Raw genomic sequence first — 27,316 nt, forward strand, 5'->3', positions numbered from 1 at the left:
AAAGTATGAGAAAGGCTTGAAAATTTAAGTGAGATAAAGGAAGATGATCCAATAGGCAGGGAAGGATAACAGTGGGGATAAGTACAGAGGAAAAATCAGTAGAATGGAATGGTTGATTACTCAGGAAAAACATTCTTTCTTTTTTGAATTTTCTTCTCAAATTGTGGAGGGAAGGAAAGGGAGTGGGAAAACGTTCAACAAATAAGTTTATGTGAAAATGGGGACATTATTTCCTGGTATATGCAGATTCATGATCCCTTTGTCATTGCCTCCCCAGCAGAGTACAGGCTTCAGGAGGTAAAGGTGGAAAAGTATGAGAAAGGCTTGAAAATTTAAGTGAGATAAAGGAAGATGATCCAATAGGCAGGGAAGGATAACAGTGGGGATAAGTACAGAGGAAAAAACTGATGAGTTTCAAGAGCTTACGGAGAAGCAGTCATCTTTGTAGAGGAGTTTGAGAGTGGCAGAGATGAGGAGAGAAAGTGGATTTTTAAATATGTTTTATTTTTCTTTAGGTGTAAAGGCCTCACTTCTTTGATTACATGAAAAAAATAAGTACAGATATGAATAACTTTTTGTATCAGTCAAAAAACAGAAACCACTGCATTTCAACAGGGGGAATTTCATACCAGGAAATTTGTTACATGGATTATGGAAAAGTAGAGAATCCCAACACGGGGTGCAGAGGCAACATAACATAAAGATGAACAACTACAGGAAGTGGTTACCACCCTAGGGGTTAGAGGGAAACTGGGAGGTGGTGGTGTAACTTGAGTTCAGAAGCCAGGGCCATCTGGCAGAATCTAGAGCTACAGTGGTGATGGCCAGCAGGAGCTCATGCCACAGTGGGAGAGGCTGACTGGTGAAAGTTGGAGCCTCAGTGCAGATGCAGCCCCTTCATGGGTGCCACTTGAAGCAGAAAGCTCAGGGAAGAAACACTATGGCTTATCTCCTGCTCTCCATTCTCCAATTCAGCTAAACATACTAGAAGCCAGAGGGCCAAGGAGGCTGGCAATACAATTCTCTATGAAACACAGTAGAGCAAGGAAAGTGGGGAATAGACCTGAGAGCAAGAAGCAAATAATTGACACATGTTTTGATTGTCTAAGTGTGTTTCTTTGAATTCATCTCTGTGTAGAACAGAACCATGAGACCAACTTCTCTTGATGTGGGTTACCTATGCTCTAAGAGCCGTAGCATTCTAAAAAGTAACTTTCCTTGAATATTAAGAAGTGAAAAACACTACTACTTTGCTAATGATCATAATTACAGAAGCTTCCCAAGTAGTTCATAGTCAGCAATCAAAAGAGTACGTCTTTTTTTCCTTCTTTAGTTCCCTTTCACTCCTCCCATTTCTTTTTTTTCTTTTTTCTTTTTTTTACTTCCATGTAGCTATAACTGCTGTACAACCACCCTTCTGCAGTTAGTCAATATTGATCTCACAATGGGGTTACTATCCTACCCTCCTGTCTCTTTCATGTCTTGAAGAGTGGGTAGCAACAAGGGAAATGATGCTACATTTACCTTTTGGCATCTATCATATCTAACATATCTTTGTGCTGACCCTGTTTACTCACTTAGCATATAGGATCTCATGTTTGCCTGGAAACATGATTGCCATCTAAACATTTTGGTATATTTCTTGTATTTTGTTATGTTTTCATTTCCTATAGTTGTATGTGGAGTGACTTTGTGTAGAGTTTTTAGTGTAGGCATAGTAAAGCTTTTTTTTCTAGTATCTTGGTCAGAGAAGTATAACCAAATTTCTTGGGTTTCAAATCCCAACTCTACTATTTTCTAGTCATGTAAACTTAACCAAGGAACTAAACTGCTCTGGAACTCAGTTTCCTTATCTGTAAATATAATCATAATAATAGAATCTGCTTTACAGTGGTTGAGTTGTGAGGATCAAATGAATTGATGTGTGTGTTTACATGTGTGTCTGTATATTTAATACACACATATATGCAGTCATATCACTTAACTATGGGGGATTTGTTCTGAGAAATGTATCCTTAGGTGATTTTGTTGTTTTGTGAAAATCATAGAGTTTACTTACACAAACCTAGATGGTATAGTCTACTATACACCTAGGCTACATGGTATAGGCTATGGTTGCTAGGCTACAAACCTTACAGTTTGTTATTGTACTCAATACTGTAGGCAATTCTAACACGATGGTCAGTATTTGTGTATCTAACCACAGTTAACCATAGAAAATAAACAATAAAAATAAAGTATAAAAGACTAAAAATGGTACACCTGTATAAGGCACTTACCATAAGTAGAGCTTGGAGAACTAAAAGTTACTCTAGGTGAGTCAGTGAGTAGGTGGTGAATGGACAGGAAGGCCAAGAACATTTTTGTACACTCCTATAGATTTTATAAACACTGTATACTTAGGCTACACTAAATATATAAAAATTTTGTTTTTTCAATAATGAAATAAATTTAGCTTACTGTAACTTTTTAGTTTATAAACTTTTGCTTTTTTAATTTCTTGACTCTTTTGTAATAACCCTAAGCTTAAAACAAAAAAATTTACAGCTGTACAAAATTGTTTTTAATATCCATATTCTAGAAGCTTTATTCTGTTTTTAAAATTTTTATTTTTATTTTTTACCTTTAAAACATTTTTGTTAAACGCTAAGACACAAACATACACATTAGCCTAGACCCACACAAAGTCAGGATCATTAGTATCACTATCTTCCACCTCCACATCTTGTCCCACTGGACAGTCTTCAAGGACACTAACATGCATGGAGCTGTCATCTATGACAGCAATGCATTCTTCTGGAATACCTTCTGAAGGACCTGCCTGAGATTCTTTTAAAGTTAACTTTTTTTTAATAAGTAGGAGTATAATCTAAAATAATGATTAAAAGTATAGTCTAGTAAATAAATGAACCAATAACATGGTCATCTATTTTTACTATCAAGTACTATGTAATGTACATAATCGTATGTGCTATACTTGTTACAACTGGCAGCTCAGTAGGTTTGTTTACACCAGCATTATTACCACAAACACATGAGTAATGTGTTATGCTACAATGTCACTAGACAGTAGAAATTTTTCAGCACACACACACACACACAAATATATATATATATATATACACACACATAGATAGATAGATAGATAGATAGATAGATAGATAGATAGATAGATAGATAGATAGATAGACAGAAAGAGAGAGAGAGAGATGGAGTCCCGCTCTGTCGCCCAGGCTGGAGTGCAATGACGCAATCTCGGCTCACTGCAACGACTCCCAGGTTCAAGTGATTCTCCTCCCTTAGCCTCCTGAGTAGCTGGGACTACAGGCACCCGCCACCATGCCCAGCTAATTTTTGTATTTTTAGTAAAGATGGGGTTTCACCATGTTGGCCAGGTTGGTCCCAAACTCCTGACCTCAAGTGATCCGCCCCCCTCAGCCTCTCAAAGTGCTGGGATTACAGGTGTGAGCCACTGTGCCTGGCCAACACCTTTATAATCTTATGGGACCACTGTCATACATGTGGTTCACCATTGGCCAAAACATCTGTATTTATATATGTATGTTTCAAATTATATATATAAATATATATATAATGTCTATATATGAACATACACACACACACATATATAGAGACATATATAGCACATAAAATCGGCACATAGTAAGCGTCTTGTAAATATCAACCATTACAGTTGTTACTACTTTTCTCAACAAGGCTATAAATGCTGTTCCAGCCTTTCAAAATCACACCTGTTTAATGTTTTACCCAGCACCAAGTCATGTTTACTTGAGTGACTTAAAAATTGCAAGCAAATAGCTGATTAGTTAAAAAGTTATTTCACTGTGTAAAATACATCCCTTAAAATGCAGTTATTTATCTCTTAGTTGTAGAAATTGGTTTCATTTTCCACTATGTTTAATTGTGACTGGATCATTATAGACCCTTTTTTTTTTGTAGTTGTTGAGGTTTAAAGATTTAAGTTTGTTATGGATGCAAGCTTTTCAGTTGACCAATGATTATTAGCCAATTTCTGATAAAAGAAAAGGAAACCGATTGCCCCAGGGCTGCTGTTTTCATTTCCTCATTGGAAGAAGAAGCATAGTATAGAAGAAAGGCAAACACAACACATTCAACATCTGCCACCATGGGGAACTGGGCTGTGAATGAGGGGCTCTCCATTTTTGTCATTGTAAGTACCAACAAGAGATTAAGTTATAAATGTTCTGACTTCTTCGGGTTATCTTGGAACTAAAATAGACCAAAGCTTTTTTGTTCATTTGAGAAATTGTGTTGAAACTGATTTACTATGTGAACATATATCTATCTGTAAACAGACTGAGTCCATTCTTCCAAATTCCTTAATGGAAAGAACATATCTGTGGGCTCACTTCTAGCTTACTTCTGAATTCCTAGGAGGCCTAACTTAGCCGGCATTTTGCAGGAGTAGAAAATATTCATGCTAATGATCTCTGATTCTGAGTTGTTTAGTAATGTCTACTGAGACGCACAATATCTATGTGTTTATACTACCTTTAAAATGACCGATTGAAATTTTATACCATTTTCTAAACTAAAAATGTAAGATTGACTCATGTATCGGAAGTTGGCCTTTATTTCAGTAATTACACTAAATATAATAAAATTTATCAAACTTCTTTTAAAAAACAAGTAACTTCTTTTCTCAGAGATGTAAACTTGAGTTATTTACAAGATTTATAAAAATTCAAAAGAACAGAATTGAAATAAGTCTAGATTCACAGATATGTAGTATGTATATTATATATAATTGTATATATATAAATCAATATAATCTATCTTGAGAAACTATGTAAGTAAAGATATAGCTAATTTACAAATGGATGCAATGATTTCTGTACTTTTTAAAATAAAGAAAATCAACTATTCTCCTAAAATGGTGTTATCGGCAAAGCAATAACGGACAAATTGGGTAGATAGAAATGTGTTTTTTTTTTTTTTTGAGACCGAGTCTCGCTCTGTCACCCAGGCTGGAGTGCAGTGGTGCAATCTCGGCTCACTGCAAGCTCTGCCTCCCGGGTTCACGCCATTCTCCTGCCTCAGCCTCCCAAGTAGCTGGGACTACAGGTGCCCGCCACCACCCCTGGCTAAGTTTTTTGTATTTTTGGTAGAGACGGGGTTTCACTGTGTTAACCAGGATGGTCTCGATCTCCTAACCTTAGGATCCGCCTGCCTCGGCCTTCCAAAGTGCTGGGATTACAGGCATGAGCCACTGTGCCTGGCCCAGAAATGAGATTTTTAAATAGCCTTTCTAAATAACCAATAGAAGCATTACACAGATGTTAAAAAGAACAATTATGAATGGAATAAGAATGGAACTTTTGTAAAAATTTATCATGAAGAATAATGAGTCTTTGAGTTTTAAATATAGAAAGAAATTAGTGGCACAAATAAAATAAAAACAACAAATATTTGTCATAAAAATTTTTTATGCCAAACCAACATTTTACTGCAATAGATAATTCTTCTGAGCATTCGAAGTTGTAAACTTAACTTCTTATCACCATTTTTAAGAGCAAATAATTTCTATAGAAAGTAAGTTCAAATTATACTTTCAGCTCTCACCACAATTTTTCCCAGGAAATGATCTCCTTCTAAATTATATACTCATGCACTTGAAAGTGAAAACACAGCTTGGAAAGTCAGAGTAAAGAAAGAATGACAAGATCAGGGAATTGGAAAGTTGCTTTAGCACCTTTTTCTTTGTAAAGAGAGAATATTATCAAGTGTCTATGGCATTTAATAGCTTCAAAGCATAGTTGAGAAAAGATCACTATGGAGCTGAAGATAGAGAATTGGATAGGGTCACCACTTGATCCAGTCAGTGCTTAGGATAAAACGAACTGTCATGATCTAGAAAGCTGTTTTTGTTGTAAATTCCATGCCCCTCACTATGCTCAATATTCTCTCCTTAAAGCATTAAGTAAAACTAATCAAGGAAAATGGAAGGCTTGGAATTTTAGCTGATGAGAATTCACTAACTGGATTATTGTGTGGTAGAGGGAGGTGATTAGCACCTGTGAAAACAGAACGCAGTGTCATACTGGTGGAGGGAAAGCAATAGTAATATGTTCCCTTCTTTTCTCATTTTAAGTAAGTGGCCTGCTATCAGCTACCTATCTAAGGTTAAGCAAAACAGAGGAGGAAAAAAAGGGAGGGGGAATGTAACACTAATAATTTGGTATACCGGCCAAATCATAAAACAATCATGGAGAATAACACAGGGTGGAGAGATTTTGATTATAGACAAGTGTAGTGACACCGTTGAGGAAACAGCTGGCTCCAAGCTGGTTACATCCAGCTTTGTCACTACCTTTGTCAAAGTTGCACTTGGGGAAGTCCTGACCCTTATCTGGCTCCAGTCTTGTGTGGAATCTACTGTTGAAATGCGAAAACTTCATGCAATTTTTTTCTGCTTGTGCAGCTGGTTTGGCTGGGGTTGAACGTCTTCCTCTTTGTCTGGTATTACCGGGTTTATGATGTTCCAGTTAAATTCTTTTACACAAGAAAACTTCTTGGGGTAAGTATAAATTCCATCCCATGCAATATTGGCCGGTTCACATTTCTCATCAGACATTCTTGTTCATTTTCCTGTTAGCATTTTAAGTAAATATTCTGGCCAACCAACAGTACCATCAGCCTCACTCCCTCCATTGCAACTTCCTGGGCAAGAATCACTTAAAGCCTTCCAGTCTGGGACCAACAAAAGTGGGGCAGAGAGGCCCAGTGGCATCCCTCCCCAACCAAGAACCATGTGCCATTGTTTAGCTTAAAGGAGAAATCTAATACTAACTCTGAAATGGAAGGCCAGGTTGGAGCAATCCATCCAGGAGTGACACATGTGGGACAAGTGGGACTTTCCATATTTTCTAAGTCATGTAATTCCTACTACATTTTTGCATGAAGAGCTCTGCTCCTAATCACATGTTATGAAATGATCTTCAGAAAATCAACCTTTCTCTATATATGGAGACTCGAGGAACTTGCTCAAGGGCCACATCTGTTGACTAGGCCAGTAGAGTGAAGGCCCTTCAGTTTCCTCTGAAATGGAAGGCCAGGTTGGAGCAATCCATCCAGGAGTGACACATGTGGGACAAGTGGGACTTTCCATATTTTCTAAGTCATGTAATTCCTACTACATTTTTGCATGAAGAGCTCTGCTCCTAATCACATGTTATGAAATGATCTTCAGAAAATCAACCTTTCTCTATATATGGAGACTCGAGGAACTTGCTCAAGGGCCACATCTGTTGACTAGGCCAGTAGAGTGAAGGCCCTTCAGTTTCCTCTGAAATGGAAGGCCAGGTTGGAGCAATCCATCCAGGAGTGACACATGTGGGACAAGTGGGACTTTCCATATTTTCTAAGTCATGTAATTCCTACTACATTTTTGCATGAAGAGCTCTGCTCCTAATCACATGTTATGAAATGATCTTCAGAAAATCAACCTTTCTCTACATATGGAGACTCGAGGAACTTGCTCAAGGGCCACATCTGTTGACTAGGCCAGTAGAGTGAAGGCCCTTCAGTTTCCTTGGGTCCTTTAATATTCTGAGTTCCCTTGAACTGTCAGGCCTCTTGCCTCCAGAAAACATTTGTTACATCATGCTGAAACTATTAATTGCTTAATATTAATTATTATATGTATTATAAATCATATATAAATAATTTTAGCATGTAATTATGCTAGATTATTATAATTGTTGTTAGCTTATTCACATTGATGCTTTCTCCCTCCAAAATATGCAACTTCTTTAGACATTACAAAGATAATAATTATAATGCCAAAGCATTATAACATACCAGTTTAAGATACTGTTAAGATCAATCTAAGTGCTAAGAAAATATTTAAAATCTTTAAAAGTCTTGATACTTAACTCTAGTTAATGATATGCACCTTAAGTGTTAAGGGGAAAGTGAACTGATGTCTCTTACTTTGAAATGCATCAAAAATTAGATGAGTTGATGGATGGATACAGGAATGGATAGATAGATATGTGATAAAGCAAGCATAAAAGGTATAATCTGGGAGATAAATAAACAGGTATTTATTGTACGTTTCTTTCAACTTCTCTTTATGTTTGAACATTTTGATAATAAAATGTTGAATTAGGGCAAAAGGTCAATTTCAGATGAAAACAAATGGTCCTAGCTAGCCCTAAAGGAAAACCATTGGCTCTGAAGGACCTTCCTGTCCAGATCACTTGGTGTCTCTGGTGTGTGGCCTCATGGTGAGAACCTTGGGGAAGTGGGGGCAGGGCACATTCTGTGCTCAAAAAAGTCACTCTGCTCCCTTTCCCGCCTCTTCTAGTCAGCACTGGCACTGGCCAGGGCCCCTGCAGCCTGCCTGAATTTCAACTGCATGCTGATTCTCTTGCCGGTCTGTCGAAATCTGCTGTCCTTCCTCAGGGGTTCCAGTGCGGTAAGAGAAAATGTTTTACTAAGTTCCTCTAATTTTCAAAGGCCATCAAGCAAAATGCCCTTTTTAAGGTAAAAACAAATGAATGGTTTGTGAGGATTCCAGCTTCTGTAGAATATTCATGAGCCAAGCCATTATCTAGTGTATTTCTGTACTATTTGTGGATGGAGCTCCCTAAGACAACCATTTGGAAAACAAATTTTGAAAAAACACACAAAACCACCTATACCTCAACAATAGCAATGAAGTAGCACACATGTACACATCTACACACACACACATATATATGTTAGATATGCATATATACAGAGCTTTAGGAAGTTAACATGTGATATTTGGGAGGTAATCTTTCAGTGTCATTCAAAAAAATGTAAGTCAGAGGAAATATCCTCTGTGGATAATATCCCAAGGAGATGGAGTCAATGGACAGGGTCACACTACAATGAATGTGACCAAGAAGTGTTGGCTTCATGAAACTGTGGAGCATAGAGCTTTCTAAATGTCCACAATTCCTTTGACTCTTACTTCAACAATTTAGTAAGCCACTAAATGTACTGTGCTAGAAGGGGGAAAAATAAGTAGGAAGAATCTCTGTAACCCATAAAATGGTATACAAATTTTTATTAGTATTATTATACAAAGATGACAAACAAGGAACTTAAAATCTACAAGTGTACTCAAATAAATATTATACAAAGCAAAATATGATGGGTCCCACAATGCTTTACAAATAAAATACTATGGGGAAGCAAGAGAGAAGTTGTATTAGGTGGGCCAGGGAATGAAGAAGGACATTTTAGAGAAGGTGACATTAGAGATGAGCATATAAAAATAAGTAAGTTTCTAAGAGGTGTAAATGAGAGACAAAGGCATTCTATGTGGAGAGGATGACATGGACAGAAGCATAGGAAATAGTGAGGAAATAGTATTCTTGAAGGCCAAGAATTGGCACAGCCTTGGCTTCTCTTTGTATTATTATTATAACTATTTTTTTGCCACCTGTGATCACACCAAAGAAGGCAGCTGGGAAAAAGTAGGGATTGGTGTCCTGGTGGGACCAATTCCATGGTTCATTAATGACTAGTAGCTTCTGTGTTTTTTTAAAAAATAAAAGGTATAGTAAGCTTTTTGAAAAAAAAATACTTATTAAGTAGAGATCATTTATGGAGGAGAGCAGAAAGTAAACTACTTTTGTGGGAATGTAGGGATTGTACAGGGCAGATGCCTGACATAAGCCTGGAGAAAAGAGGTAGGATTTTGCTGGTAAACTAGAACTGCATATGTATAGTTGAGGAGTTCATGCTTAATTTGGCAATTACAGAATATTTGAAGGAGTCTGTGAAATAAACTGTAATAACAAGCATAACTTGCCTTGAACTCTGCCTCGTTTTTCCTAGTTATACTAAATTCATGGTGATCCAGAGAATATTTTTTTCTTTGAGAACATATAACATTTAATTTACTAATATAGAACTAGAGGCTACAATTTAGCTTTTATTTTATGATTTAACTATTCACAAAATACCATTTCATCTTAAACCAACTGCCAAAAATTGGGCTCTCACAAATCTAAACTAAAAGTTGGCAGAAATAACTGTAACACCTTCGCTCCCTCAGAAAAAAAAAGAAGAATTGCTGATAACCAATTTAAGATGTTCCAGAAAGAGTTGTGATATCTTACTCTGAAAAATTCTGTGATGACGTTCCTTTCCTTAAGCCATAAATTCTATGCCACACAATGTTGTCTTGCAAACTGACAGCTAACCAAAACCAAAAACTAACAACAGTACTTGGTAGTAGACATTGATTACAAGGATTTCCAAAAAATCTTCTAAATATAAGAAATCACAGAGGTAAAATTACACTCAATTGAAAGTTTTATTAATGAGCCACCTATTGTAAAGTATAATTTTTAATATATCGTACTTGCCCAGTGAACATTTGCTAAATGAAGCCCCTGTACTACAGCTTATTTTTGAGTTGGGTTCTCTATCACCCAGGCTGGAGTGCAGTGGTACAATCACAGCTCACTGCAGCCTGGAACTCCTGGGTTCAAGTGATCCTCCCTCCTTGACTTCCATACATATGGGGATTACAGGCATGAGTCACCTGCCTGGCGAGTTCCTTGTTTCTAAGGAGACACAATTCATTTTTATTCTCCCTACCCCCATTAGAATAGTTTCTATTTAGAGGAAGTAAAGCCTGAGAAACAGGCAACTTCTCACCAAGATGACCTGTTAAGAAATCTTGGTTACTCCACAAGTCCAAATTGCACTGCTGTTGAGCGCCATGTCCCATGAGCAGCACATGTTGTAATGCCAGCTTTTATGCCTCCTGTGACCCACGAGGGAAGATCTGCATGAGAGTCTCTAAAGACAGGGATGAAATGAGACTGCCCTTCAAATTGTAGAGAAGCTTGGCCGTATAGCTAGATAGATCTTTATATAAAAAGAATATGTTTTAAAACTATCACCAAGCAACATTCTTTTATAGATCAAGCACGTACTTTCTTCTGGGATTCCTAACCTGAAATGTGAACTTTTCAAATAAAACTTCTTCTCTGATCGGGATTAAAATGAGTGAGTGTGCTGTGACTAATGTCGGAAATAATATAGCTGCCACTCATTGAAACTCAATGGAATTCACCTCATGAAATCTGCACATCAAACCAGTAAAGTGGGAACAAAATTAAATGGAAGTGTTGGCATTCGAACCCAGGTCATTGTGTCCCCAGAGCCCATTCACTTTAAATCTTGCTGCCGAAACTTCTTGAAATTGTGCTGTTGCAGTATTATGATCTTAGAAAGCCATTATACATATGAGTATTTGAGCATGCCAAGTAACCTAGACTAGAAATGACAAAGATGTTATAAATACAAGGACTTGATCGTAGGACACTATATAAGCAAAAGAGCCACAAACTTGCATTCAGTTTCTAGAGGTCTCAATCATCGAACCTTTGCTTTGTAATCTTTCCGGTTACCTAGAGAAAGAAAGCCCCAGGGTTGCCCACCCCACCACTCCAGGAAAGGTAGCGGTAAAAGCTATCAGATTGCTTTGTTGAGAAAAATGGAGAAAGGAAGGGTGAAACTCAGCATACAAAAATCTCTGAGGAAGCCTTAATAACCCCCAACTTGCCAGGCAGAAACTAATTTCTATCTGGATGGCAGTCCTAGTCTTAAGATCAGAGAGAAACAGGAAGGTGAGAGGGTGAAGTTTTATCTGTTACCTTATATAGTCTGGAAGTCAGAGGTACTCAGTGTGCCTCTATCTCTAATCATGTGGTCTAGCACTGGTCTCTTGGGCTTTCTGTCTCATGGTTTTTTTTCTTTTAGTTGAAAAACAGGTCAACTAACATAAATGTAAGAAGGCACATGTTGGTCTAAAAGTATATTAAATTGTTTAAGTCTGTCAATTAGTGAGTTGTCAGTCAATAAATATTGGTTGAGTGCCATCTATGTGCTAAGCACTGGGGACATGTGGTGAGTAAAGAGTAAGGTATAGATAGGCCATGAGCTTAAGGAACTTAGAGTGTTACAGAAGAGGCAGAGAATAAACATGGAATTTCCAAATTATAAACAGTGCTATGCAAATAAGGTAGTGTTATTCACATTTATCACATATTCTACTGCCAGCAGGTGTGGATATTACTGTCAACTATTTGCCTGAGTTCTGTAGATTCAAAGCTGGATTTTGAAATTTCTCCCAATTGCATATAAATATCTAAATCAGACACATTAATGGTGCGTGTGGTGAGATCAAGTGTACAAAAAATAGAGCTTTTGAGTTTCTGTAACGTGTTACACCCCATAAAATATGTACTTCCTTTTAGTTCCACTTCCCATTTTCTTTCTTTCTTTTTTTTTTTTTTGAGACGGAGTCTCGCTCTGTTGCCCAGGCTGGAGTGCAGTGGCCAGATCTCAACTGACTGCAAGCTCCGCCTCCCGGGTTCACGCCATTCTCCTGCCTCAGCCTCCCATGTAGTTGGGACTACAGGCGCCGGCCACCGGGCCCAGCTAATTTTTGTATTTTTTAGTAGAGACGGGGTTTCACCGTGTTAGCCAGGATGGTCTCGATCTCCTGACCTCGTGATCCGCCCGTCTCGGCCTCCCAAAGTGCTGGGATTGCAGGCTTGAGCCACCGCGCCCGGCCCCACTTCCCATTTTCTTGAAATATTTTTTTCTTACTCAGTTTCAATAGAGCATAGAAATCTGCTGAAGTGACTCAGTAATCTCCCTTGCATTAGAATCGTAGTTTATTGAAATCGGGCAAGGCTTCAGGTGACAGTAATGGAGAAACTTCCCTTTAGAAGTCAATGGCAGAAAGTAAAGTAAGTTAGTAAGGAAGCTATGGGGCATGATGGCAACCTGGATAATTGGGAAGTGGCTGGCAATAATTTAGAAGTAACTCAAAGCATATAAATGCAATCTGCATGATGACGGGGAACAAAAAATTATGGGCAGTCACAGACAGTGAAGTCCTTCCTTCCTATGCCACCAACTGGGTGTCTCGCCTCCTTTTTTAAGGAAGTGGTGAGGAGATGATATTCTTAAAAGCTCAGCATCAGCATGACTTGTGGCTTCTTTTTGGATTTGTTTGCCATTCCTGACCACACCAAAGACGGTAGGTGGGAAAAATTAAGGATTTGTGCCCTGATGGTTGGACCCACTCCACTGATCCATTAGTGACTAGTAATCTCACTTTTTCCTTTCAATATAATGTATGCATTTTACATTAACTGGCTTTTTAAAAATTACCTATTAAGATGAAACAGAGTATCATTGAATGAACAATGTATTTCCCAATCACATCTCTCCACTGTTCTGGCTTTCAGTTAATTTTTCTCTAGGGATCTACAGTTAAATCTATCAGAGGGCATCAGCATATATTATTTTCCATTTTTTATGATCCATGGTGATGATGATGATGATGATAAGGATAGGAATATGCAGACAGTGTATGTTCCACAACAAAACCATATTCTTTTGCTTTAAATTCAGCATGCAGGAGCCAGCGAATTTTCCACAAAAATTTCAAAAGGATTTGTCAACAAATAGAAGAGAATAGTGTGTGACAAATATAGATATGGGGGTAAATATGTCTCTATAAGTTTAGTATAATCATCTCCAGTTCCAGGGCAATGAAAATGTACTTCATTTATCCAGCCAAATAATGATTAAAATATTTTATAAAGTACACGACATACTGTTCTTCACACAGGAAGCTTACCTGCTAGCTGGGGAGTGCAGCCATTCTAACTGAAAACTTAAATAATGATACTAAATAACGTCAAATATTTATTAAATACCTGTCAATGAATATATGCAGTAGGGATTTGAGGGACTAGCTATGATAATTATACAGGGGAGGAAACTGGAGACTGAGTACATTGTTCAATGTCACACGGCTAGGTGGGAGGACTGGGACCCAACACAGGTATATCTGAAGACAAAACTTGCTCTGAAATGTAATTCTGTACTGCTTTCCAACCCTACTAATTGTCATTCTCTGGTTCTTTGGACTCCAACCTAGTTTCACCACTCCTGTAAGGACTGTATCAATCATCTACTGTGTAACAAACTACCACAATAACTTAAAACAACCCCTGTTTATTAGTTTACAGTTCCGTAGGTCACAAGTCCAGCACCCAGTGGTTGGATTCTCTGCTCAGAGTATTACAAGACTGAAATCAAGGTGTTTTCTGGGCTGAATTCCCACCTGGAAACGCAGAGTAAAAACCCTCTTCCAAGCTCATTCTTGTTGGCAGAATTCAGTTCATTACAGATGTAGCACTAAAGGTCCCTGTTTCCTTGCTGGTGATCATCTAGGGGCCACTCAGATCCTAGATGCTCCTGCATTCCCTGCCACATGCCCTCCTCCACCTTCCAGGTAGCAGCAGTGCTTCAAATCTCTAACTTTCTCCATCTCTGACTTCTAAACCCAGATTTAAAGAGTTCATGTGATTGGGTTTGTCAGCCCAGATAATCTCCCTATTAAAGTCAACTTGGGACATTACCTCTGCAGAATCCCTTTTGCCATACAATGTAACAAAATCATGGAGTGATGTCTCATCATTTTCACAGGTCCAAACTCAAGGTGAGGAGATTATATAAGTCATTGGGGGTCATTCTAGAATTCTGTCTACCACAAGGACTCTAAGAAAGTATAGAGGAAATTAAGTTGAAATTTGAGGAGAAAAAAAAAAGCAAGAAAGCAAGCAAGAAAGAAAGAAGGAGAAAAAAGAAAGAAAGAAAGAAAGAAGAAAGAAGGAAGGAAGGAAGGAAGGAAGGAAGGAAGGAAGGAAGGAAGGAAGGAAGGAAGGAAGGAAGGAAGGAAGGAAAAGAAAGAAAGACTATAGAGGATCATGGCAATTGGGAAACAGGAAAAAGTTATTTCCTCAAAATTTTAAGGAATAAAAAGTAGAAAATAACTTTCAGCACTTGAAAAGAACACAAAAGACAAGGCGGCTATATAAGAAAACAAAAATGGTCAGCTTTTCACCAACACATCAGTAAAATGTATTTACAAATAAATTTTTATTTCACAAACATTAAGTTTGAAAATTTTTATTTTACAAATTTTTATTTCAAATAGGAAACCATTGTTTTGAGAGTCTGAGTCGTTGCTCAGCTCCACTGGTGAACATTTAATTATAACTGATGTCATTGGTGCTCCACCATATTCCTTAAGCATTGGCACTTGCAATCCATGCGACAACTGCCCTTTGCAAGCATCATTCACTCTCTGCCTGGGGATTTTCTTTTAGCTTTCTCCTGGGGCAAGCCTGAAATCCCAGGGGATTGATGTCCTGAGAGCATCCCTCAGAGCAGCCCTCAGCCAATCATGGATGGCAGTTGGTGGCTGAGCACCCAAGCTTCTTAACCCATTGGGTAAAAACCAAAGGACAAAACAAACAAACAAAATAAATAAATAAATAAACCTGTGGGATAAGTGCTATACAGTCTCCCAGAATTCCCTGGTGTGATTGAGCCCAATGATATGATATGATCATGGTAGCTGATATGATAATACACTCTTCATTAATTTCCTTCCCAGTCTCATTTCTACCCTCGTTTTCTATGATCACCTTCTGAATAGAATACTTACACTTAAATTCTCATCACAGGCTTTTATGCACTTAGAATAATAGTGACTATATTCCTGCATTTGGTTTGGTAGAAAAGGGCATTAACCTTTTATAAGACAAATAGACTTGGATCCCAGCCAATGTGCAATTTTAGCTTTAGTTTTCTTACCAGTAGAATGAGGACATTAAGACTTACCTTGTTGCATTAAATGAGTAATGATTATGGGTAAACTACCTAGTTCACAGAAGGAATTCAATAAAGCATAATTTTTTTTATTTTTCCTTTTTCTGGAATCCTCAGTGTCTTCCTTACTACTATTTCTGTAATTCCAAAAATCTGATCTCATGGTTTAAACTTCCTGCCCTCCCTCGTTATGGCTAACTGAGAGATAGATGGTGGAGTAAGCACAATTTTCTATGCAATTATATTTTCTACAAAATCAGAGTATTTTATTAAAAACAAGTAAGCCAAATATTAAACACCCCTATATTTAAATAGAACAAAACATTTAGAACCAAATATTTTAAATACATAAATTTCCTTTGGTACTTCACCCTGTTGTTCTTAAAGTTCCCTGAATCTCTGTGACAGTGCATTTAGACTACGGAACAAAGAAACCAGAGCAAGACATTGGCCAGTTTTCACGAAAGCAAAGCTCTAATTCAACCATAAATCAGTTTTTTTTTCTTTCTTTGAACATTGGCATGAATTGAGATTCAAATTCACATTTTCTAACATGTAGGTTTGTCAAATACACTAAAATACTGAGTACAATGGTATACTTTATGCGAAAGAAAATCATGTAAAGTATGAAATATCAGAATGTTGATATAAACTCTAGTATCAGGTGGCCTGAGTTTAAATCCCAGCTCTGCAACTTATTAGCTGTGTGACCTAAGGCCAGGTAAATTCTCTATCCCTTTGTTTTCTCATCTGTTATGTAGTAATAATAATGGTACCTCCCTTGTACCATTATTGTAATCTAAGAATTAAAGAGTTAATTTGATTCTTATATTAAAGATTAAATTAAATTAAATATTCCATCAATTACATTAAAGATTAATGTAAGAATTAAATTAGTCAATGTATGTAAAACAGTTGCAGAAGCTCTTGGTAAATGTTAGCTATTGCTGTTTTGGCTATTAGTATTTGGTCAATGATCTTTCTTGTGATGTTGTTCACCTACATGGGCAGGTGTACCCTTCTTTCTCCTCTCATAGTGTGTATGTCCTAGAACAGTGTTGTTTGAAAACTATTCATTTGTTATAGAACTGTTCACTTGTCTGTGTCCCCACTTGACTATCAGGTATGTGAAGACAGTTCTGTCCTTTATTAATTTCTACATCCTTTGTTTAATGAGTAAATTAATCAGAACTAGAAACTATGTAGCTAGATATGTTTTCTGTCCAAGTTTATATTTTCATACAGTTAAGCAATGGATTCCAGAGGAGACTTTATGTCACCAGTATGAGAACAGAAAACATACTAGTTAAGCCAGCCATGTCACTTACTGGCTGTTTGACCTGAGGAAGATGACTGCATCTCTCTGAGCCTCAGTTTCCTCATTTATCAAATAGATATAATGATATAGTTTGTAGGGTGGTCATGAAAATTAAATGAGATAATATGTATCAAACGTTTGACATACAGCAAGCTTTCTTGTTAACAATTGCTATTCCATTCTTTCTCCCTTAATCCAAAGTGCTGCTCAACAAGAGTTCGAAGACAACTGGACAGGAATCTCACCTTTCATAAAATGGTGGCATGGATGATTGCACTTCACTCTGGTAAGTTTATTAAAGAAAACTTGGAACCAGAGAGTTCCCTCTATTCATAGATACCTTTTTATATAAGAGATCAATCAGTTTTTATAGTTAGATTAAGTGGTGGTTGGATATGTTGTATTTTTTTTAATGAGTTGTGCTCAAAAGTATTTACCACACTTTCTGCCACTTCAATATTAGGATTTATTCCTTTAGGTTTTAAAGCACTTTTATTTCAGGATTTTCCTATAAAAATGAAAATATGCCATCAGAAAAGTCAATCCTAGTGTCCTCACCCTTTCCTATTCTTTTTAGTGTCAAAAATGTTAATTCACATATGAAAACGTATTTATTCTAAAAAATGTTCTTGGTTGCACATGTGAATTTGTGGGCTTTTTGCAGTAAAATTACATGAGCCACAGCCCATAAAATGAGAATCCCTCAAGACTGTCATTATCAGCTAAATACCTTCATTATTATTATTACTATTGTTATTGTTATTACATGTATCCATACAATGGATATATATGTGTGTATATAGATATTATACATTATTATTAAAATTATTAGGGTGGTAGTGTCAGTGCAAGAAGGACTGTATCTGGGACCCTTATCTAATTCCACTAATTCACTCAACAAATGATTCATGTGCCAGAGAATAGATAAGAACAGTGATAAAGCAGACTTGTACTCTGCCCTTAAAGAGTCTATTCCTAGCCTGAGTAAAATAGGCTTCGGTTACAGGCATTCAACTGAGCTTCTCTTCTACTAGTACATCTGGCAGGCTTTTTGAGCAGTGGCAAATAAATAGTTCAAAAGAAATATATGATAAAACCTTGTTAGAAACTGGCATAGTGTACGGATTAAGAGCACATATTTGCGTGCCAAATGTACTGGATTTGATTCTTAACTCTGCTGCTTCCTAGCTTGATGACCTTGAGCAAGGTTTCAAAGCAGTCTATGTCCCAGTTTCCTCATCTGCAAGATGAGCCGATATTATTAGTACCTACATCACTGGGTCAATGTAAGGATTAAGTCATTGTGAAGTACTTATAACAGTACTTGGCATCTAGTAAGCCCTATGTAAGTGTTTATTAATAAAGAAAGCAATTTTTAAGAGAGAGAGATTCATACCTTATGGCCATAGGTTTGTATCAATTCAGTCAAATTTGTCATCTCTCTCTGGAGGTAATTTCAGAGTCAGGTTAATGGGCCAGCAGTTAGGCATTCATTACATGAGGGTTTTCTTGTTTGAGCCCAAATATATTACGGAGAGAGATAATGAGAGCATATCTAAACACCTTCAGAAACTAAGGCTATTGTGTAGAATCTTATAAATTGTTTGGGTCTTTAGGAGCATATAGCTCAACATCTTCATCTTACAAATTAGGAAACCAAGACTAGAGAGTTAAGTCATTTTCCCACAATTACACAACTAGAAAGGAGCTAGAATTGCCTTGTCTCCTTGGTTCTGGAGACCCAGTTCTTGTTTACAAGTGTCCTGGGCCTCCCTTTGTCTCCCTGTGGCTTATCATAGAGTTAGAGGCTGTCCCAGAAACCCAGCTTTCAATAAATTTGTGCATACCCTTCACTCTCTTTATTTCTCTTCTCTGCCCTTTTCAGCGATTCACACCATTGCACATCTATTTAATGTGGAATGGTGTGTGAATGCCCGAGTCGGCAATTCTGATCCTTATTCAGTAGCACTCTCTGAACTTGGAGACAGGCAAAATGAAAGTTATCTCAATTTTGCTCGAGATAGAATCAAGGTAAGCCTCTCATTATCTGATTCAGGTATTCTCTAGGCCATTACAATTGAGCACTAGATTTCAGTGAGTGAAGACCTCTACTTTGCCAGAAAAAAAAAAAAAAAAAACAAAGTTGGCTAACCATCAGAGGGACAAGTCTGTAGGTTACAATAATGGGAGTATAGAAAAAAATGTCTCCCACACTCCTCACCCCATGTGTGGAGGTCTCTAGATGTTTTCAAGTCTTTACGCTCATCCATGAGAATGTGTGCATGTGAATCCTGGAGTAACTCAGGCTTACCTGTGACTATGCCCACCAAAGAAAGCTGAGAACACATGCCTAGTCGAACAAGGTTTCGTTTATTACTTGCTACAGCAAAAGAAATCTCACACCTTGAGGAACTCTGGGCATCTCAAAGGGATGTAAAGTGGATTTAGGATTTAGGATACTGTTAGATGGCTTGGGGGAGGATTTAAGAATGCAAGGATTTTCTCTGGATCAGTTATGGTCAGGAATTGGGGGTAGTTCTCAGATAAGGTATGTTAATTATTTTTTCTAGGAGGCAGAGGGAACAGAATAGGACTAAGTCTATAATAGGCAAAGAAGCAGTAGTCATTGTCTAGGCTCAGACATGATTTTGGAGTGATTTTGTTTTTATCTCAATCCATCACACTCACAGAGTGACCTCCTCTGATGTTGGTGTTTTTGTGAAATTATCTATGCGAAGTAGGGAACATCCTGTCCTAAGTATTAGTGTAAGGCCAGCCACCAGCTGACAGTTGTCAGTGATGCCTTTGTCTTTTCTTACCTACAACATCTGAAGGATGGCCTGTGTCCACAAATTGTCATTCCTTGAGAAGAATAGGTGCACTGGGAGTAACTCAGCATTTCTCTAGGGGTAGCCAGGAGGGTATCCAGAAGTAAGAACTTCTTCTATCCCAGCAGGTGTTGAAGCTTCCTACACTCAGAGACAGAAACTTCAAGTCTTCATGCACCCAATGACTTGGGAAGATGACTAAATCACATTAATATGCACTGAATTCTAAAAATGTTTCCTTGTGTTTAGTTTTGGGAAAAAATAATTATTATCCTCAGACTTACATGAGAAAAACTTGACTGATATACTTAGGAACAGAATTAAACAGCATCATAAAAAACCAGATTTTTTTCTACAATATATTGGGTCATTTTTCTTTTACATTATTCATTGTTTGCCCAATGATATATGAGGGTGGCAACATGAACATAACTAGGTAAGTCTACACTGTCATGCTCTGTTCCATTGTTCCTGGATCACTTTTGCTGTATTTATGCTCTCCCACTCTTCTAAATGTTTTCATTTTCAATAACCTGTAACTGTGTTTCCTCCTCAGAGGACTGCCCTGGGGCATCCCTTTTCTCACAGACTCAGAGATGTTGGAAGGTTGGTGGGGGGCGGCTGAATGGTTATGCCTGTTCCTGTGCAACCCTTAGCCAATCACTGGTGGATGCAGACTATGAAACCTGGCTTCCTTGCCTTGAGACAGGATAAACTCTGAGTTGTAACTTACCCTCCAGAGTTCCCCTGCAGGATCAGGCTGAAGCTATCCCTTGTGAGACTTTGCCTGATTTCACCCCCTTGCTTGACTTGTTCATCTTTTCTATCCTATTCCCTACTCTCTTACCAGTTTCTCTTGGAGCACATGTTTTCTAAGTCACTTGCCCATGAAGTCTCATCTCAGGATCTGCTTCTGAGGAACACAGTTGATGACGTTTGGCATTCCCGGAATATATTTTCAAGCTAAATGCTGTGACCCTTTCAAAATCAAAGGGAGAAAGAGCTTTGAGACACTTTTAGGACATCCTGCAGTTGATTGATTTCCTTTATTTTCTACCCCCTTAGAAATAACTATTTAAGTATATCAATTCACATTTCCTATGACATCTGAACCCTGTAAGGCATTTCAAAATTTAGAAACATCTATTTCAAATCTATATCTCTGTGAGGGATGATTAGGATTATTCAAAGAGGGGGTGAAAATATCTATTGTTCTATACATTGGGCACTTTATAATAGTCCTGCATTTGAGAACCTATAATAATGTGTGTGTGTGTGTGTGTGTGTGTGTGTGTGTGTGTATGTGTGTTTATATTTTATAGAACCCTGAAGGAGGCCTGTACCTGGCTGTGACCCGGGTGGCAGGCATCACTGGAGTTGTCATCACGCTGTGCCTCATATTAATTATCACTTCCTCCACCAAAACCATCCGGAGGTCCTACTTTGAAGTTTTTTGGTACACACATCATCTCTTTGTGATCTTCTTCATTGGCCTTGCCATCCATGGAGTTGAGTGAGTGTTTAAACTCTGAAGTCAAGTATTTCATGTCCCTCAATTTCTAGGCATGATGCTGTTTTAGAGGCACAGTGACCTCCTTGCCTGTATGTGGTTAGCCTGTCTGCTAAGGGAATGTGAGAGGATAGCAGAGGTCAATTTGATAGAAACCACTCAACACTGGCATTTTTGTTTCATGCACCCATGTAATTGCTATTCATAGTGTAGTTATGCATAGCAAGCTTGAAAAATACACCAAAGTCTGAGTATCTTTGCAAATGTATAAAACATGTTGAGAGCACTGGTAGGATCCGGAATATCTGTAATGATGTCCTCTGTGGTTTAATCACTAGTAAATTAAACAAACCTCCAAACTGGAAGAGTTAATGATTAACCAGTTGAAGAGTTTGTTATAGTTCAATAAGTTTTGATTTAAGCCCACAATCATTTATTTGTTGCCTACCATGTATGAGGACCTATCTCAGGCACTGCAAGAAATACAAGCAGGAAAAATATATGGGTGTTGCCTTCAAACATTCTAATATAATGAAAGTAACAGCTAACTTCTATTAAGGGTCTGTGCTAAGGGTTTGACATGAGATATTTCTTTTAACCCCCAAAATGTATAGATTTCTCACTATCACCATTTCTTGGGGATAGTAATTGTAGACAAGAAACCTGGAGCTAAAATGTTAAAATATGCAACCTAAGCCACCCCTCTGGTAAGTGGCCCAGCTGAGATTGGAGCCAGGCAGTCTAAAGCAGGCTGTGATAAATGTGCTCTTAGAGACACACAGTTCCTGGCTATGTGGTTAGGAGAGTTTGCCTGATTGGAAATCCTCCTTCATACCAAGTTTCCTTTTTTGTACTGTTTCATACCACCTGCACACAAAGGCAGGCCTGGGGAAGTTTCCTGGTGGGTATAGGGCTCCAGGAAATTAGGGGTGGAGGAAGTAGAAGCTCAAGACTCACTCTGCCCAGAGCCCAGTTGGTGGCCAAGACATGAGTGCGAAAAAGGGGAAGAGTGGGGAAAGCTGCATTGGGCACTGCATTCTTAAACCAGTTGCTGACTGTGACCCCTGATAAATTCTTTGTAAGCATGGAGAAATCAATGTAGACCAAGAATCTGTTTACTCTCTTAAAGCACTCAAGTATCTTTAAATGGGACTTAGTCATAATCCAGTGTTTCAGGTAATCCTAGAGAAGAGAAATAATTTCTTCCCTTCTCCAATTTAGTAATTCCACCGCTTTCTGTTTGTATAGTTTCACAGATATTCGTCTTCCTTTGAAGCGGACAGAGGAGATATGTTTATCTCCTTCTCCACTTGAAGAGAATCTGCTCTTTACACTGGTTAGGTGATTTCTCACAGTCTCATGGCTCCATAGCAGCTGAATTGGTTTTAAAATGCAGTTTCCGGACTCCTGGTCCTGGCATTGAGAAGAGAAGGAGAAAATCAGATTATTTTCCTGTCATTTTCTTCCCATGGGAACTTAGGCATTTTGAACCTTAATAGTTATTTTTTGGACTCTTACTTTGTGTCTGGCATTTTTTATACATCATGCAAATTGCTTATTATAATGAACCTTTAATGAGGTACTATTACATCTGTTTTACAACTGAAGGAACTGAGGCTCAGAAGAAGTTCAATAATTTGCCTGAGTCCACCAAACTAGTAAGGGGTAGAACTGAGATTTGAACCCAAGTCTGTCTGACACAAAACAGAATTGTTTTCACCAAAACATTCTGCTTTGAGTTACTAAATCATTCTGATTTACATTCTCATGTAAAATGGAGGCAATAATACTTGCCTCTCAGGTTTGTCATGAGGATTAACTGAGATAATTTGTGTAAAATGTCTTTCCCCAAGCCTGGCACATGATAGGTGCTCAATACGTGATAATTCTCTTCCCCAAGACCTAAGGATAGAAAGGAGTGGTTAATGAACTTGAATTAAAACATTCTCATAATACACCACATGACACAATACATTTTAGGTCTCCAAAACAAACCTTTACAATGGGTTTTCTGTGCCTTTTCTTCTTACATATTCTGAAGATGCTGTCATTTACGTTCCTTGAAGTCTACTCAACGTTGTGCCTTCCTCTCTCTATCACCAATAATTGTCTTATGTTTTGGTAGTTGCTCAACTAACATTTATTGAATTGAAATGAATGAGCTCTGAGCACTTTAAGGTACACACTATTAGTGTTGATGTCTGTGAGAATGTTATAATCCCTATATAGTTAAGTATCTCACACTGGTTTCAAAATTTGGTTTGATTTAGATAATTTCCGAACCCACAAATAAGGCACTTCTGATAAGCTTCAGTGCTACTGCATGTGACTGTCTTGGTTGTCTACTATAGTGGGTGCCTGGCCAAGGATGATAAAGTTGGCCCACACTTTGATGATTGAGCCCTTTGCTTATAGGACTATCCTCATACGAAGAGTACCTTTTACTAATTTGCACAAAGGCACTGTAGGGACCAGCAGTCACTCTGTTAGATTTGCAATTTTTCTGCTTTTGTTTATTTGTCAATAAAAATGATACTTGAGACAGAAGTACAAATTCTCCCTTAATATAATTTGATCCAAGACTTACCCTCTATAATGTTACATGTAAATATTGTATGTAAAAAATGTACGTAAAAATGTATGTAAAAAACATACATTTTTTCTGTTGCTGGGTATTATACATTTTCTTTCCTTTCATCTATTCAGAGAGAGCAATAAGCTATCACTTTTAAGTGAAAAATACAGGACCTACATCAGAGCACTTAAAATATGTGCAGAATCTTTTAATAAAACAATTTAATTTCCTATTACTAAATGATCTGGACTTACATTTTTCTCCCAGACGAATTGTACGTGGGCAGACTGCAGAGAGTTTGGTTAAGCATAGACCAGAAGTTTGTGAACAAAAAATCTCAGAATGGGGAAAAATAGAGGACTGCCCAATCCCTCAGTTTGCTGGAAACCCTCCTATGGTATGTACAATTAACTGTTGTTATTACAGTTTCATTACTGACAACCTTTAACCTGGTGTCTAAGAAACATGTACAGATGTTATACATCTATACAGATGTCCATTACAAATGTCATGGAACAGCTAAAACGTGTGTCTACTTTTCTCTGCTGTGTTTGTTGGATAGAATTGCTTCTTGAAACCTAAGCTTTGCATTGTTCTGTTATTAACATCCTGATATAAAACTTGGAAAAATAGTCTTTTTAGAAGTGGTGTTTTGGTTCAAGAAGTTGCATCTCTTTTCTTCATGACGACGCCGTTTTTGGGGGGACACTTGGGATTCCATCTTGAGCTGAGTTGGATAGCTCAAATAAATCACTTATAAGGAGTGAAGGGCCTCTTCAGATATCAGCACATAATACTTTATATACAGCTTCAGATTTGAAAAGGAAATTGATGAGGTGATACATAAGGCTACCTTTAGGCATTAGGAGTTTCCTGTTTATGAGGCATAAAGGAGGCTGGGCAGCCAGGTTCATACCAACACCCAATGGCATCATGTGGTGGGCAGAAATGTGGCAAGGGTGACCAAGGAAATACATGGTGAAATACTTTCTTTCTTCTATTGGGAGCTCTGGAGGGCTCCATTTTGTGTATTCTCATGTCACTGCTCCATAGAGTAAGATGTGGGCCTTGTAATCTTCATAGCATTCTCCCCATTGGCAGACAATATACTTTGTTGGTTATTGTGCTAGCCATTGGTATAAAACTAGGCAAAAATCAACATTTGTGCAGGGCTTCTGAAGAGGATTATTTTTTTTCCTCAAGCATAATATAACATAAAAGCAAATTTTCCATTTCATTTTCTCCTTTCTTTTTTCCTACTCTCTTAGCATAGGAGCACTCTTCCTCTAGACACAGCATACTATCTGAGGACTTAGTATCTTTAAGCATCCTTTCCCATTAATGAAAGCAACTAGACATATCAGTGAATTGGCTCCACTACATGCAGACATCAGTAGAAAGGATAAAAAGGGAACTGTATTGCCAGTCCTCTTGTGGGCAGGGGAAGGCACATTTCCTCGATGACAGCTGGAGTCAGAGTACTAGTGTCTTAACAGAAACCAATCTCAAAGAATTTCTAGGTATACCAGCAACAATATCCAAATCTGGCTCCATTCAGTGAGGCTCCATGCTAGCACTCAGGAAACAGATGGATGATTTGAGACTGTTTTAAATATCTATCCCATTAAAACAAAGGCCAAAAACAGAACATTGTTTATATCTAGGGCAAATATTCTTCAAGTTTGGGGAGATTCAGGTGCTCTCAATTTCCAACAGTAAGTTTCCTATAAAAGTAATTTAGCAGAAAGATTACATGTGAGACTATGGGAAGCACTCTCTTATTTTTCCCCCTTAGAATACATTCCGGAAAGTCATCTTTTAGATAATATTGCTGTCTAAAATTCTTTGCTAGTTTAGGTATTAAACTAGAAATCCAACTGGCTGAGTTTCAGGATGGATCTGTTTGGCCTCAATGTTTTTATACGGTCAACAATGCTACAGAGTAATTCCAGTGTTCAGAAACACTACATGTTCTGCATGTTCTGACCCAAGAGATATCTAAAGAAGTCTGAAAAGCTCTGGGTTTGTCTCCATTCAGCAAGTGCATTGCATACTCCCAGAATTTCTCAGAATATTGGAGAAACAGCCAAACTCTTGCACAAAATTTGTCATCTTGCAAATTTGTCACTCTGACTACATAACTAAGAGAAAGCAATCACAATGTTGCATTAAAAATATTGTGTTGCTGAAATGTTATCCTTTAAAGAAATGTTAATTCTGAAACCAACCTTGCTTTGTTATAGGGTTAGTGCAACTGTAGTTGCAACACTGAGAGGAAATCCCATTCTTGTGAACAGTTCCTCTTGGGAAAGTTTTATATTGTCAGTACAGTTCCCCAATGTGACTAAGGAGAATGTTTACTTTTACTGGCTCAAAATTATCTTAGTCTCAGATATTTTCATATATTCCACTGTAGAAGAAATGTATTTATCTAATGTCAAATATTTAAGCAAGCCTACAAAGATGAACCTGGCTTCTCAAATTTTTCTCCCTCTGAATATTTTGTTATCTATTACCAGTTAATGTATGTCATTTTCATGTTTGCTCTGATTACAGACTTGGAAATGGATAGTGGGTCCCATGTTTCTATATCTCTGTGAGAGGTTGGTGCGGTTTTGGCGATCTCAACAGAAGGTGGTCATCACCAAGGTATTGATTGGTTTAGTAATTACTAGTAGCCAGTGTCTAACTGTATCATAGACAAGTCTTCCCAACCCCTGTATGTCATTGGTCAGATGTTACAGCAGAGAGAAGACCTACAATTTATTTCAGGTTACTTCACTCAATAATCAAATGTTTGAACCTTTAACTGGGGAAACTACAAGTTACCACTTTTGATGTTAAAATGAAGCCAAGTTCTTTCTGTGCATGAATCTCCCTCACCCACTGTGTGTGTGTGTGTGTGTGTGTGTGTGTGTGTGTGTAGGGGAAGGCCACAGAGACATTATTTGGTTAGTCAAGAGCAGAAAAGAAAAAGAGGTGAGTTCAAAGGGGCATAAATTGAGTCTTAAAATGTTCAGATGCCAAAAGAACCAGAGATCTAAGGGTAGATCTCATTGAGGCTGAGCTAGTTCTTCAATTTGTCTTTACCACCTTTTCTCTGCTGTGTATGTAATAATCTAATATGAAAGTTGAAGTGCCCAAAATTTCAGCAAGTGAGTAAATAAGCTGCGTCTCAAATTTGGTCTCCTAATTCCAAGTCTAGAGTGACTTTTCCTGAACTCTAATCTGTTTCTCATCACAAAATAAATAAATATCCAACTAAATAAATGTAAATGGAACTCCTTGTTATAATTTCAGGAAACACCAGGAAAGTATATCTTTATCAAATAAAATTTAATTCAATTCAACTCAGT

At 37.7% G+C, this 27,316-nt stretch overlaps 1 protein-coding gene across 3 annotated transcripts in view; it reads left to right on the plus strand.

Moving 5' to 3' along the window:
- Window positions 1–4,066: 4,066 nt before the first annotated feature.
- LOC105511774 (cytochrome b-245 heavy chain) overlaps window positions 4,067–27,316 on the plus strand; it is a 38,143-nt gene continuing 14,893 nt past the window's right edge. For 2 of the 3 annotated variants that reach the window (XM_011941976.1, XM_011941969.1), the window contains exons 1-8: window positions 4,067–4,192; window positions 6,464–6,559; window positions 8,351–8,461; window positions 17,249–17,333; window positions 18,933–19,078; window positions 21,198–21,388; window positions 24,228–24,357; window positions 26,517–26,609. In XM_011941976.1, coding sequence (XP_011797366.1) covers window positions 4,148–4,192; window positions 6,464–6,559; window positions 8,351–8,461; window positions 17,249–17,333; window positions 18,933–19,078; window positions 21,198–21,388; window positions 24,228–24,357; window positions 26,517–26,609 — 897 coding nt within the window. In that variant the 5' untranslated portion in view covers window positions 4,067–4,147. The remainder of the gene's footprint in view (window positions 4,193–6,463; window positions 6,560–8,350; window positions 8,462–17,248; window positions 17,334–18,932; window positions 19,079–21,197; window positions 21,389–24,227; window positions 24,358–26,516; window positions 26,610–27,316) is intronic. The other variant, XM_011941983.1, reaches the window with a different exon arrangement.

The sequence above is a fragment of the Colobus angolensis genome, unplaced genomic scaffold, assembly GCF_000951035.1.
Source record: "Colobus angolensis palliatus isolate OR3802 unplaced genomic scaffold, Cang.pa_1.0 Scaffold103, whole genome shotgun sequence".
Taxonomy (NCBI): Eukaryota; Metazoa; Chordata; class Mammalia; order Primates; family Cercopithecidae; genus Colobus; species Colobus angolensis.